Source organism: Cyprinodon variegatus, unplaced genomic scaffold, assembly GCF_000732505.1.
Source record: "Cyprinodon variegatus isolate N-32 unplaced genomic scaffold, C_variegatus-1.0 Scaffold498, whole genome shotgun sequence".
Lineage (NCBI taxonomy): Eukaryota > Metazoa > Chordata > Actinopteri > Cyprinodontiformes > Cyprinodontidae > Cyprinodon > Cyprinodon variegatus.
The window spans coordinates 284,701-298,872 of NW_015150951.1; the positions used below are offsets into that span (position 1 = coordinate 284,701).

General features: G+C 41.8%; 1 protein-coding gene across 1 annotated transcript in view; it reads right to left on the minus strand.

Moving 5' to 3' along the window:
* The window catches only part of hhip (hedgehog interacting protein), a 46,409-nt gene extending 32,495 nt beyond the window's left edge, over positions 1–13,914 (minus strand). Inside the window, exons 1-4 of the mRNA XM_015390428.1 lie at positions 13,310–13,914; positions 9,237–9,429; positions 2,894–3,038; positions 1,127–1,328 (exon numbers count right to left, since the gene is read on the minus strand). Of these exons, the coding sequence (XP_015245914.1) occupies positions 1,127–1,328; positions 2,894–3,038; positions 9,237–9,429; positions 13,310–13,576 (807 nt within the window). The 5' untranslated portion in view covers positions 13,577–13,914. The remainder of the gene's footprint in view (positions 1–1,126; positions 1,329–2,893; positions 3,039–9,236; positions 9,430–13,309) is intronic.
* Positions 13,915–14,172: the final 258 nt, after the last annotated feature.

Consider the following 14,172-nt stretch of genomic DNA (forward strand, 5'->3'; position numbering starts at 1 on the left):
AAATTGTAATCTTATAACCAAAACATTGTGACATAACTTTGCCAAATTACCCAGCCCTAATCTTGCAAGTAATCTAAAGATCCCTTCATGTTGTTTCTTAAACATGTAACAACACATCAGTCCTTTGGAAATGGCAGCAGGCAGTTGAATATAACCCCCGCCCCTCCCCTCCTTGCAGCAGCTCACCTCAATCAGCAAATACTGCCACTACGTCCCAAGAGAATATCCTCTGGATGTGGGAGGCAGACAAGGAATATAGGCTTAAACCTTTTTGAAGATTATAGTTAGAGTGGCTCAGGTTATCTTGAGCTATCTCTATAATTATGCTGCTATAGGCTTAGACTGCTGGAGGATATAGGGACCACTTTTCTCATTCTGCTTCATTCTATCTTTAACCTCCCATTCTGCAGTATTTGTCAGTTCAACCTCTAACTTTATGATCTCTCTGCTTTTTGTGTGACTCCATCCTGGAGAGAAATATCAGCTGTGCTGCTGCCATCAACACCTTAGATTATAGATGAAAGAGTTGGACCTGTTTTTGCCTCTACATGTTCATCCAGGAGGAGAGAATCCTGCAAAGTGACTGCATGCAATCAGCTGAAGATTGCGTCCAGATAGAAACTTTGAACCTTTAATCTGACTGCGTGATCTGATTGAACTAGATCTATAAACAGCACTGAGCGGAAATATTGGGAAGTAAATTTAATATATACCACAAACTACTTGATATTGTAACCAAAAGAGGATTCTATTAAATGCATGACTCTACTTTTGGGCGGCCTGTCACATAAACCCTCTAATAATCCACTTAGAGTTTTGATTGTAATATTAGAAAATAATATAAATGTTAAAGGGGTATAAATACTTAGCTGTCTAGGAACTAAACATTTTCATTTATTCTTGCCGTCCACACCAAGGCTGACCTCAAACATAAAAAAAAACTAATAATGAGTAAAATTCCTAAACCTAACAGACAATAAAAATACATGACACCACAGGACATAACTCAATATATAATCTGGGTTTTAATCTTTTTTGGGGGTTTTAAGTTCACCCTCTCAGGTCTCATGACGACGCAAGAATAATCAAGAAAGATATAGAACAATGGAACCAGGTGCTCTCCTACCTTCAGGCCGCTCTGCACCATCTTGTGGAGGTCCAGGAAGGGCTCCTTCATAAGTTCAAGGTTGTGGTTGAGTATCCTGACCAATCCTTCTCTCTCAACGACAAAAAGCCGCTGAGAGCCATCGCCGCAGTGCACCACGGCAACCGGCTGCCTCAGACCACTCAACACCTCCTGAGTGCAGTAGCAGTTGTGTTTGTGTTTCCTGGGAAACACGAAGGAGAAAAAAGGTCAAGGAATGATGGTGGTCCTCAATATTCCAGCTATGGTGGCGTAAGAGGCAACGGGGGATTTTAAGTTCGGAACAAGGAATGAACAGCAGGCAGAGAGATCAGCTTTTATGACCTGTACCCTTCATCTCTGGAGTTTAAAAGCCTGAGTAGAGAGATTTCTCTAAACCTCTGAGTAATTTAGAAGTAAAATCCCGTTTAAACGTCATCTTTCCTCTCTAATATCTAACCTGTGCTAACCATGCTGCAGATTTATTAGGGTATAGCGACAGAAATAAAACCTCAGATCAAATCAAAGTTTAAAAGAGTTTTGAAAACTTTAATCCAAACTGTTAAACATGTTTGTGAAAAAGGTGGCGGGCCTCGCAAACTAAGTGTTTGCAGCTCACAGTATTACACAATCAGCTGGTTTATCAGCTTTGAGTAAACATCTAAGAAGGAAAAGTGACAGCCGGATGCCTTTTTGGACACCAGGATTATTAGGAGGGCAGTGGTGTAAAAAAGAAAATCCTGATTTTACAAAACTGTAATCTTCATAAACAACAAATTTGAAAACATAATACAAAAGATTTATCACCCAGACCTAAGATATGTTGTTTTATCACTGCTGGCCCTCGACCACATGCAACATCTCACCCACTGTACTATAAGCCACCAGGCTTAACTAATCCTTGACTTTACTGCGTTTTTATCTTTAAATGCTTTTAAGTTGAAAGTGAAAGAATTTGAAGCAGCATCAATGATCTGTAATCGTTTTACTTGATATGTTTTTATTATTTTATGTACCTGTCATTTATTGTGATGTATCTATGTTTAATGTATCTTATGTAACTGTGCTGCCTCCTGGCCAGGACTCCCTTGAAAAAGAGCTTTTTTAATCTCAATGGGATTTTTTTCCCTAGTTAAATAAAGGTTAAATAAAATAAAATAAATCCCCCCGATTAGAGCTTGTTGTACATCATATAACCAAGATGCTAAAGGCAGATAGTGTTTGCACGTATGTATCTAAAATGCAAGAGTATTATTTACACTTACTAAAAAAAATAAGCTTGATTGGTGGGTCTACAGTTGCTGTTCAAGTATTGTCTAAAGCAGGCATCCACAAAGTCTGTCCTCAAGGACCGCTGTCCTGCAGGTTTTAGAGGTTTCCCTGCTTTAGCACAGCTGATTATATTGATTGCAGTAGATCAAAAGCCTGTTAATCAGCTTTCAATTAAAATCAGCTGTAATGGAGCAAGAAAACCTCTAAAACCTGCAGGACAGGAGGCCTCGAGGACTGAGGTTGGGGATGCCTGCTCTAAAGTGTCTTTCATTAACACATAATTAAATACTCCTATTCTAAAATTTCCTGTTTACTTTAGGGTTTTTTGCAATAACTCGTTGGGTTGCCATAGAGACCCCTGCCACCGAGCTTAGCCCGTTTTCTGGGAGGATCTGAAAGGGTCATTTCCAAAATTTTGGGTGGATTTAATGGAGCCGTGTCAAACTGTTATCTGATGGGGTCAGATAAAATAAAGCGCTGAGAATTAGAGCCACAAACCTGCTGAGATCTTCTATCTTCTCATCTTCCAGGTAGTTGGAATCTTGCCCGAGGGGATGTCTCCGTTGATAATCAGGAAAACATAAACCGGCGCCTCTCCTCCCGTAGTACTGGCAGAATTCATCCACGTCAGCTTGGAACAGCTCTAGTAGAGACAGCACACGCACACTTAGCTCACTGCTGAGTCTTCACCATCAAAACTACGTAACAGCTAATTTCTGAGGCTTTTATGTAGTTTTAATTAATGTTGTAGGTATATCCTATCGACAAAAATGAAGAAATATATCGTAATATAATTTGGCCGGATCATTTTTGCACTAGCATTATCACATAACACCAAGTATTATGGTGTCATTTAGGCCTACAGCCTCTGCTGCTGCCTGGAGATACACTGATTGACTAATTAGCTGGATCAGAAATCAGATGAATGATGCGGATCCAACTTTCTTTCCAATCATTTTTTTTTATATTATCATAAACAACAATAGAGTTGCCCTAATATAGTAACTTCATTACAATCACTAATTCTGGTTTTCTAAAAAAGTCAAAGCTACAGCTTTTTCATCAAAATGATAACATTTTCAGAAATAATACAAATGCAGAACGTCTACAATGGAGCAGAATAAGGGCACTAATTTTACTTATAAAAAAGTATATGTATAATTGTTTTTGAAATGTTGGCAGCACCGAAATACATACATATTTATCTCTGGACTATTTAAAAGGATTTTGCACCAGTGGAAAGAGTAGGTTGAAGTCGCGTGAGACGGTGTTACCCAAGCTCCGTGGTAGAGCTGAGAAAATGTGTCTTCTCTAAGTTAGATTTCGCATTTTAACCCGAAAGAAAAAACCAGGAAGTAAATCGAATGTGTTTTAGAGCTCTGGTGCCGAGTGAAGGAAGCAAAGACGTTCAGAAGGAAAGGGGAGGTTGACTCTTCCCTTCTGAACTGTTAAGATTACGGCTGAAACAATAAATCCGATTAATCAATTATTGAAAGAATCGATGACTATTTAGTAATAATTAATCACTGACTGGAGTATAGAGACTCTAAAACAGGCCTTTAGCTGACAGAGCCACCCACTTAGAGCCGTAATTATACCAAAATTGTAAAGAAAATCTATTAACACTTTGCATTTAAGATAAAATAGACTTTTTCGTCTATCAATATGCTCTATCCAGAACTCAAATGGAAAAGTTTAGTTTCACCTGGTTTAATTTCTATAAAGTCTTCTCTAAGGAACCTTTGGCTTAAGATAAATGTTTGAACTGGATAGCATTAGCAAACCCAGCAACTGGCAAGGAAACGGTACAGATTGAGACAGGAGGAGCTTGAGTCTGTAACTCACTGGCCAGGAGGAGTTCAACCTGGATTTTTGAGATAACAAATCTACATCTGCCTAGTTTGACCTAAAACTGTTGCTAGGAGACAAATTTCAGTATTTTAGATTTCAACTTTTTTCTATTAATTCCCATCATTTTGTTAATTCCCTGTGGTTTAAGGACTGCATGGTGTTTTAGACAACAGGTGTCCTTATTACAAAGGACTGCTTGGAGTGGACAAAGAAGCATTTTAACCTTTAATGTCGTACAAATGATATGCATAATATTCACTGCCCTCTTTGGCCACGCCTGATTTGGGCAACACTCCAAAAGAGCACATAGTGGGTCGGAAGCATCATGATGGCAGGAAAGTAAAAGCAGGTTTACTAAAACTGATCTCACCTTAGATTTAACATCTGCTACGGTATATTTCCTGAATATCTTCAGTAAACAAGCACCAGAAAAACGCGGCAACTTGGTTAACCTTGGAAAACGTGGCTGTTTTGCATTACCGGGCTGCATCCTGGAACAGCAAGCAAATTCAAACAATCGGCCTGTTCAACGCGGCTCGTCACCCAGAGTAAACAAAATGTTTCCATGGTGAGATACATGCCTTAGCTAATTTGTGAAACAACGACGAGGTGTTTCGCAAAGCAGACAAAAGGTGAGGCAGGAGTTATCCTACAGCCAGTGTGTTCACAGAACTGTTCTGGAGAGAAAACAACACGGTCTCAGAGGTACTTTGAGACCTGAAAACAACCCTGACAAGAAGGTTTCCTCCAGACGATCCTTTGGAGGACGGAGGAGAGCGAATACGTCGGTGATAAAAAACACAAACAGGACTCTCCCAGTCCCTCCTTTCATCTCCTTCTCCTGCCACACACCGCAAGGGCTGACCGCATCACATACTGGAGGTGATAGGATATCCCCTCAAACATCTAAACACAACATGGAGATCAAACACACGCAGCGCTCCGGCTATACCACCCACACACCCGTTTCGGCAGTTATCTTAACCGTGCTGCTCGGGGACCTTGGGTGCAGGATGAGGGAACAAGCGGAGGCAGATATGAGGGGTCTGGAGGAGGTGGGGGCAGAAGTAAGACTCCAGGCAGTAAATATCTTTAAGGAGAAACGGGAGCCAAGTACGCTGCCTAATCAAGACACGGCAGTCAGTTTTATGGAAGCAGGACGATAGCTGAGAAATGCTTTAAAGGCTCCTTCTTTAACCTTTGCTGTCTGAGTCTGTGAATGATAAAAAAAAAAAATCTAAAAATACGATCAAACATGTAATAAACTTTGTTTTCTAGATTCCGTTGAATGTGTTTAGAAAAGTTTAAAACAAAGGGGACAGAGAGGCAGGAGAAGGTGGCGGACAAAGAGAAACAGTGTCCATGCTCCTGGCTCCCCAGCGCTGAACTCATTCCTCCATCTGGTTATCTTCCAAGCCAACCTGGGTGGCCCACCCAGAGCACTTGACATCTTGATGCACTTCAGCAGTTTTACATACACACAAGCTTTGTAGAAAAATAAATGTGTCATTCGTCACCACATATGCTGACCTGTGCGGGGCTGAGTGAGGAGCAGGAGAAGGAGGAGAGGATTTCTCTCCTCTTGGAGCCTGAGCGTCTGTCTGTCAATGTCGGAGCTAGAAACCTAACTTCTCTAACAAGTGTTCTTCCTGCGCGGCGGCCTGTTCTCTGCGAGGGCGCTGTCACCGCTCTCAGCTGATGCTCTGGTGTTGAACGTTTCAAGCAAACAAACCGTTTGATGCAGGGGGATGTCTGTGGATGAACAAAGTGTCTGAAGCCGTCCTTGTCTTCCAGTTTGAGCAGAAAGTGTTTGGAGGGCGCCTGAAGCATTTGATCATTTCGGGGGTGTTCTTTGAAATCTCGACTACATGGAAAACTGTCTGAAGAGCAGGTGCTTTCAGGTGCAGAGCAAAGCTGATGCATCATAATCTCTGCAGCTACTAAACCTGTCAGGGTCAAACTTCAGAGAAGCAGAGCTTTTTAAGAAACAGAGCTTCCAGGAGATGTTTCCTGCTTAAAGGAGGAAAAAAGCCACTTCCTGGTTTCATGTTCACCAAGTGACATTACAGATAACCTGTGAGGAGCTTTCCTTGGCCAGCTGCATACTTCATGCATGCTCTTCATGCACTTATTCAATCTCTAACTGTCCATCAGGTGATCTTGTGGAAGGTAAAAATTACATCAATATATCCAGATGCTGATCCAGCTTGTGGAATATCCAGAGATTCACCTGGTACATTGCTTCAGCAGGTGTTGAACCTGACCAGGTTCTGGGATTCTATTTTATAATCTATCTGACATCCTACAAAATCCTCTCTGTGCTGCTTTTGGAGATCTACTGGACTTAAACTTGCTAAACTCAAAGCTTATGGTGATATATATATATATATATATATACTGTATATAGGCTATACATATTTAAACCAGGATTTTGCTGTCTGGTGTATTGAATTTGTCAGCTGCCTATTTGGTTTATGATTCACGGGGAAACTTAAAGAACATAAACAAATAATAACCCTTATCTTGTGGCTTACAGTTGCCTTTTGCTTGACAAAAAGACCTTTGAAAGGAAAAAAAAAAGAAAATTTTCAAAGCCTCTTCGAAGTCCTGCAGACATGCAGGAATGAATCTTTAGAGAACTGCTATGTAAAAACATCATTATTCCCCTATTTGATCAGAAAATGGATAAAACCAAAAGCATACCAAACACGTTTTACTGGAGGGCTGGAAACCAGTGAGGTAACTGAACTCTGCATTTAAACACTAGAGTACATTATTCACTTCAGGGCTTTCTATTATAGATAATTAGATAGGATGCAAACTACTACCAATGGAAATAAAGTGTTTAAGGTGTTTAAAGCACTAGGCAGCCACATTGGATTTTGAGGGAGGTGAGTTTTGACCCCTACCTGTTTCTCCTTCCGAATCACTTAATGCACCATGCAGTCAGTGGAAGGGATCCCACCCTACCTGTCTCTAAAAGAAAAATATACACCCATGTCGCTATGGATACCTGTCCTTTTTTTAGCTGCTAACTTCACCAGCTTTCCCAAGTATCCTATATGATCCAATCAATATTTTTCATCTCATTTTAACAGAATCTGACCATCAGAGAAAGTCAGTGTTAGTAACAGTTACACATGATACTCAGCTGTTTAAAAGTTAGGTATTATGGGTAACTATGTCCAATCAGGTGAATGAAAGTACTTTAGCACTGAGACACTGAAGCAGTGAAAGATGGAGAGACGGAGGAAGCTGCTGTGAGATCAGGGTCTGAGGGAAGGTTTAAAAATCCCAATACTGATGGAAAAGGTCCAGAAAGCAGAACAGGTGAGGTCTGATGTCAGGTTTAGATTTTGAAGACAATCTGTAGTCAGTATCTCATTATTTCTGCAGAACTATAACAGTTAAGGTTTGGATTTGTTTGAACCTTAGGTATGCAGCCTGAAGCTATTCTGTATGTTTAGCAACAGAAATGAGCCTGAAAACCTGTGAATCTGTCAATTTTTATCATGTTATAATATCATGCAAGGACATGAGGGTCCGAGGCAGGGAATCAAAATGAGGAAGGGAGAAGAGCAGAGCAACAGGTCAGACAGAGGAACCCAGATCAGGAGAAGATTGAGCTGCTAGTGAGGAGCTTAGATGGATATTAGATAGAGGAGGTCTGACTTTTATTTACTGACCTACTTGGAGTTTAAGGAGAAGAAGAAAGCTAATTTATTAGACTTTTTATTGAACAAACTGTGTTCAGTTTCAAGCGGTTTTACCAGCTGTTTTTATTTCAGGTTTACCATAAGAAGCCTAACATTGAGGAGAATCATTGTGAATATTGCTACTGGAAAATTTAGGTTTTTTTCCAAATCATTTATATGTTAAAAGTTATTTTCTTGTCAGAAAATTAAAGAAATGGCTCAACTGCCAGTCAATCAACATAAATGCATTTTTGACCCAAAAAAATATGAAAACATTGAATCATTTTTTTTCTTCCTTTTAGTTTCGTAACATAAAATGATCTTTTATTTGACTCTTCCCTCTGGGAGGCGACCTTCATTTAAAGGGCAACAAAATTCAAGCTGTGAAACCTGCTGGTAAAACATGAATGTTTGACAGACTGAACGTCAGCAGCTGCTGGTGTCACACAGTGAGCTCGTTTATCAGCTACCAGGGAACATAAGGACAGAAAGTGACAAACTGACGTCACTCTGAGCTACGGAAGCCCAAGGAGGTCATTAGCGGAGGAACATTTAGATTTTTTATTAATAAAGTTGATTAATAAGGTAAGGTTTCCAACATATTTAACTCCTTTTCACAGCCTCTGCTCTAACCAGCAACAGGCGGATGTTTTCATTGTTTTGATGACGTGAAAGCTCGTTGGTCCAGAGTCCTTACTGGACTTTGCCGTTTCTGCTGTGTGGAAAAGTTCCTCCTTCTTCTCTCCTGCTGGGATCTGCAGCCGGATGCAGCATAAAAAGAACCAGTTCAATTCATTGCTGCAACTGGAGCAGCGACCAGTAGCTCTGATGGAGGAGTGAAGATGGAGGAGTGACAAGCAGCTCCAAAATTCTCCCAATAAACCTTTCTAATTCAAGTTTATTTTACTAACAATAAGATTAATTTCGCCCTGATAACAGTTAGAGACCTGATGGCGTCATACAGAGAGCAATTCTCTCTCTGCATCACGTCTTCAGCGAGACTCTGATCCAGAGTCAAACTCTAAAGGATCATTCCAAACAAATTCTTATCTTAAATGTACAAATGCTTAAGTATGGCGAGGAGCGACGCTTTAGGACTGAGGTGAGGTGACAGCTGTGTCAATAAACTGGCTCTCAAAAAAGAAATAAAATCTGCTGTGAAGTTCGACACAACAGAACCCGTAAGAAGCAAAAAACAAAACATAGAGTGCTTCCTTTCTGTGGATGTTTGTATGGCTGACCACACAGGCCATGGTTAAAGCTGCATCCATCTCCCCTGTTGGGGCTGTAATTACCTGGTATGTGCCCCCTGCAGGTGTAATAGAACTCCCGGCAGAAGTCCTGGCAGAAGCGCGGCAGGTCCGGCTCTCTGTGTGGCACCCGATCCATGTCCAAGGAGTGGAACAGCACCTGGGCATTAGGGGAGCAGCGCGCACACTTGATCTCCTCCAGGAGATGTCCGCAGTCTGTGTTGTTGGTGGAGAAAATCTGGAGACCACACACAAAGAGAAGCAGCACCTTATTAAAAGGGCCGAGCGTTCGTTTGGAAACTTCAACTCATGTTACTCAGCATAGTGTGGAGCGAAGAATCAGCCGCTACCCAGTCACATAAACACCAAACCAGGACAAACAGGTTAAAATCTCTAAAAGCTAGTCAGCACCGGCTCCAACAGAACCATCAATACAGGCCAGGGTTGCTGCAATACTATCATTTTAATCTTGATGTTGATACCATGAAAAATATTTGATACCCTTTCAGATACCAGGGGAAAAAAATAAAATAAAAACATGAAGAATTCGGCTGTTTTAATTTCAAGATGAAGCGTTTCTTAAGTGTCCAAATAAATCCCAAATGAATAACCAAAATATAACATGATCTGACACACCACAAATCTAAACTTTACTAGGGCTGAAACCATTGGATAACTCGTGATTAATCAATTATTGAATTAATATTTCACTCATTGATTAATCGATTTGTTGCTAACTACAGTAGAGAATCTAAAACATGCCTTTAGCTGACAGAGTGACTCACTTAGAGCTGCAATTCTACCAAATTTTTAAAGAAAATATGGAAAACATTTGCATTTAGGATAAAATCAATATGCTCTATCAAGAACTCCTCAAGGGGAAATGTTTTAGTTTCATCTTTGGATGAAAAAAAGTCCTCTTAAAGGAAACTTTTGCTATCTGATTATTAATCGATTACTCGAAAAAATAATCGTCAGATGAAAAGATTTGCAAAATAATCGTTAGCTGTAGCCCTAAAAAAAGTAAAAAAGCAAAACTGTGAGAATGACAGCTGCCTGGTGTCTATATCCCGTCATATTTGTGATGCAAACCTGCTGCAGACGCCGCTAAAGCCAAACAGCGTGTCTCAAACCTAAAGATGTTTTTATCAAGCAGGAAGGAGGCAACATGAGCTTTATCTCTCAGGACATCCAGGCATCCCTGACCTCAACATTTCAAAAACTTCAAGACATTTATGAAGCTGCTGATCCAGCGTGACCCATGCTATGACATAAGGGGTAGAAAAAAAGCCTTTTTTTAATAAATAAATCACAGCTAAGTTTATTCAGACTTTAAAACATCTACTGCTTTAAAGTAAACCACAAACTTTACTCTTCCTGCTGGAAGAGCACGGCGAGAAAGGACCCCATCCTCTGCCCAAAATCCAACCCAAATAGAGTCTAAAGCAGAGTCATTACGCAAAACTACACCAGGAGGCAATCCAAAAGATATTAGCAGGATTATTTACGTAACAAATTATCTTTAATAAAACACAATGTAATCTGTTTAAGGTCAAACGCTGCGCTGTTTGGGCAGCCAAGCATGCCGGTGGTGTTTGGCTCTGTGTGAGGTCCATGTGTAAACACCAATTTGGAGATAGGCAGGCCCATCGTTCCCACTCTGGTATCAACAAATTAGCAGTCTGTCGAAGTCAATTAAAGCAGGGGACCCAGGGCTAACATATGGACGCCTTAAACTCGCTCGCTCTGCAGAACCGGCTGCAGCTCTGCACAATACCTGCCGCTTTAAAGTGGCACGGGGTTCTGTTGGTGCAGGAGGTGCTGGAGACCCTGACAAAAACCCGATGTTCCGCTGCAAAAATATACAAACATACAAGGAAGGAATCTGCCCTTGGAACAGGAGAAAAATGTTATTTATTATTCTGTTTCGGATGGCGAGCTCCGACCCGGATCACGTTTAGTGATATCATTTATCACGCTGTGCTGAGAAAGCAGCTCTGCGGCTTGAACCCATATGTGTGACACTGTATGTTCCTGTGTCACGGTGCCGTCCAGCGTTGTGGGCATGCCTGCTCCGCTGCTCTGAGGTGCCCATTGATTCTGCGTGCCATGGCCTGGCACACGGTCCACAGAGAGAGGCATCTGTGTGCTCTCAGCCGTGCCCCGTGTCCATATGTTGCTGGGACCCACTCCAATGTTGCCATCATCCAAACCAGAACAAGCGGCCCTTTGTTTGTTGGGCTTTGCTCAATCTCTGGAGGCATAATTCCCGAAAAGAGAAAGAAAATAACAAGCTGGCTAAAAGTGGACAGAACCTTCCACACAGGTTGTCGGAGATCATTACAATGGAGTTTACAGAGCTTTAGAGAACAGCCATAAGGTGACTGTCACTGCATCACCATGTTCTCAACCTGTAAGAGTCAGAGATCCCTTCAACTGGGATTTCCTTGCTCTTCTTATTCTTTAATAAACACCAGGGCAACATCCAAAATCACTTTTTTCAGTTTTAGATGATTCCTCTGTATAGAAGGAGCTGTGATCAGAAAAACACAGAACCATCTCTTCTGATTTACAAAGTTCTGTTCAGCTCCTTTCAACCCAACGCTGTCCTGCACAGTTAGTGTGAGCCTCAGTAAGGATGGCGAGTCGCTCTGGTTTGATTAAAGCTCTCAGAGCAGGAAAATACGTTGTTTCTGTACAGGCAGAGGGGACTGAGGAGGAGGTATTCTATCAGGATTAAAAGTAATGTTTGTAAATGTAAAGACGCACCGTTCGTTCTGTGGTTCATCGGATCAGGTGAAGCTCAGGCATCGCAGCTTCTCCATCTGTTCTCCTTTGATAACGTTTGGCTCGAATCGTTATTAAAGGTTTTATTTTTCTTTAAACCGAGAATGATGTAACATTTGTTGTCTTATCATGTAAAGAAGGAAGAAAAAAAAAATCATCTGAGCTCCAAAAATTGACTCGATAAAAAAATCCGCAGCACATATCAAAATAATCTGCATCTGGATCAGTTGATATCTACGGGTCTTTGTAGGATTAAAGCTGAAGCTGTAATCCTGAAAGTAAAAAAAAATAATAACGATTAAACGATCAGAATCGGGTCATCGGTACCAAGGCTTTAAAAGGTTACCCTCTCAGAACCACTGGGATTCTAGCTTATACCAGCCAATAAGGTCACAATCAAAAGCCAGCAGCCCCTCCTCCACATGTTGCTGAGCACTGTGGGTCAGTGGGCTGAAAATAAAACGGATCCTAATCCAGCTGTTTGGAAACATCTGGAAAGGCATTAAGTGGAAACAAAAAGAGCGACTAGGATGATATTGACATTTTGATGACATTTTTATATGATGATATTTGCATCATGGTATAAAAACCTGAAAGGGGGAAACATTCTGCTCAGTTTGCACTTCAAAAACTGTAAAACAGCATTCTCTGCAGCCCTGGTGTCAAACAGGAAATAACATCTCAGAGTTTTATATTAAAGGCGTTAAAAAGATGAGGGGGAGGTCTGGGAAAAGGTGTAAGTTTGCTGGTCAGGAGGAAAAAAAAAACAACACAACATCCTCTGAAAGCTGTTGGGGGGGGGGAGCTTCTCCCATTAGTGAAACCAACAGGCACAATGGTGTTGTTGTTATTCTTTAGCCATAATCAGTGGAGGCTCCGTGTGTGGGCAGAGTATAGGGAGGAGGAGACCTCCACCCCCCACCTCTTACTTGCATGACTTGAGCAAATTAAATGATGCAATATGGCTTTTTGAGTCACACAAAGTGAGGAACCAGCCAGCAGCAGGAGGAAGGCAGAGGAGGCTCCGCCGGGTCTCCTCTCCCCCCGGACTGTGGGGGAAACAAGCCGCGCTCTGAGCGCACAGCTCCGGGTTAAAGCAGGGGAGCTCTCCTACCTTCAGCTGGAAGCAGGATGGGATCAGGCGACTGATTGCCATGGTAACGCAGAAGCGAATTGGACACAGATAAACGTTACACCAGCATGTTCAAAACACCCACCTAATAACACCGCGGCTTCTTTCAATTAAATAAAACTAGTTTGGTTTAATGAGCAGCCTGCAGATATTCTAGTTTTTTTTTACCCAAACCTGCAGCATCCCTGCTTGAACCTACCCGGGCATCCCCGCGGTGCAGGATCTGATAGGCGGCTCTCCTGGTGGGACAGCAGGACACGCGTGGGTACAGCCTGTGGCAGATCTCCCCGCTGCTGCCATCCAGCAGCACCTTCCGCTCCCTCTTCTTGAGGCGCTTGGGCAGGCTGCCGTCGTAGCATCGCCTCCTCCTGGGGCTCAGCTCGCCTCTCTCTCCGAACTTTGCGTCCCCACATTCCCACACGTTCACCGCGATGGCCAGGACCAGCACGAACTGCAAATGCTTCATGCTTTCAAAAACAAAAATAAAGAAAAAAAAAATTTCTCCTCCTCCTAAAATTTCTCCCCAGCAAAACAGTTTATCAGGTTGATTTTTTTCCAAACAGCAGAAATACTATTATGAATAAATTAAACTGTTCTTGATTTAAATGTCTGAAATAAATGAACAAACTCCTTCCTCAGAATAAATGTTTTAACTTGACATTTACAAAGGTAAAATAAAAAGAAGAAAAATAAAATTTATCCTAAAGAAATGTCCAGTAGAGAGGAGGCTCCTTCAAACCGGTTCGGCAGCTTCGGAACTAAACAACATGAGGAAAATAAAAGTTGTCTCTAAGTGCTCACAGCGCTCACATGTTTTCTGCTGCTGTTTCCTCCTTCTTTTTAACCAGCGCGCGAGAAGCGGGGCGAGCGCACTGACGTATGACTTCACGGGGGCGCGCCTTGGAATCACGGTCGCGCCCACGTCGAGGTGGAAGGTTTACCTGGCAGCGCGTGCTCAGCTCCCCGCTGCCAGAACAACCATCGGAAGCAGGAGCTTTTATTATTGGGTCAATTAGCTCGCGCGGTCGCGTTGTGACGTCACACATTTATGTGATAATATTT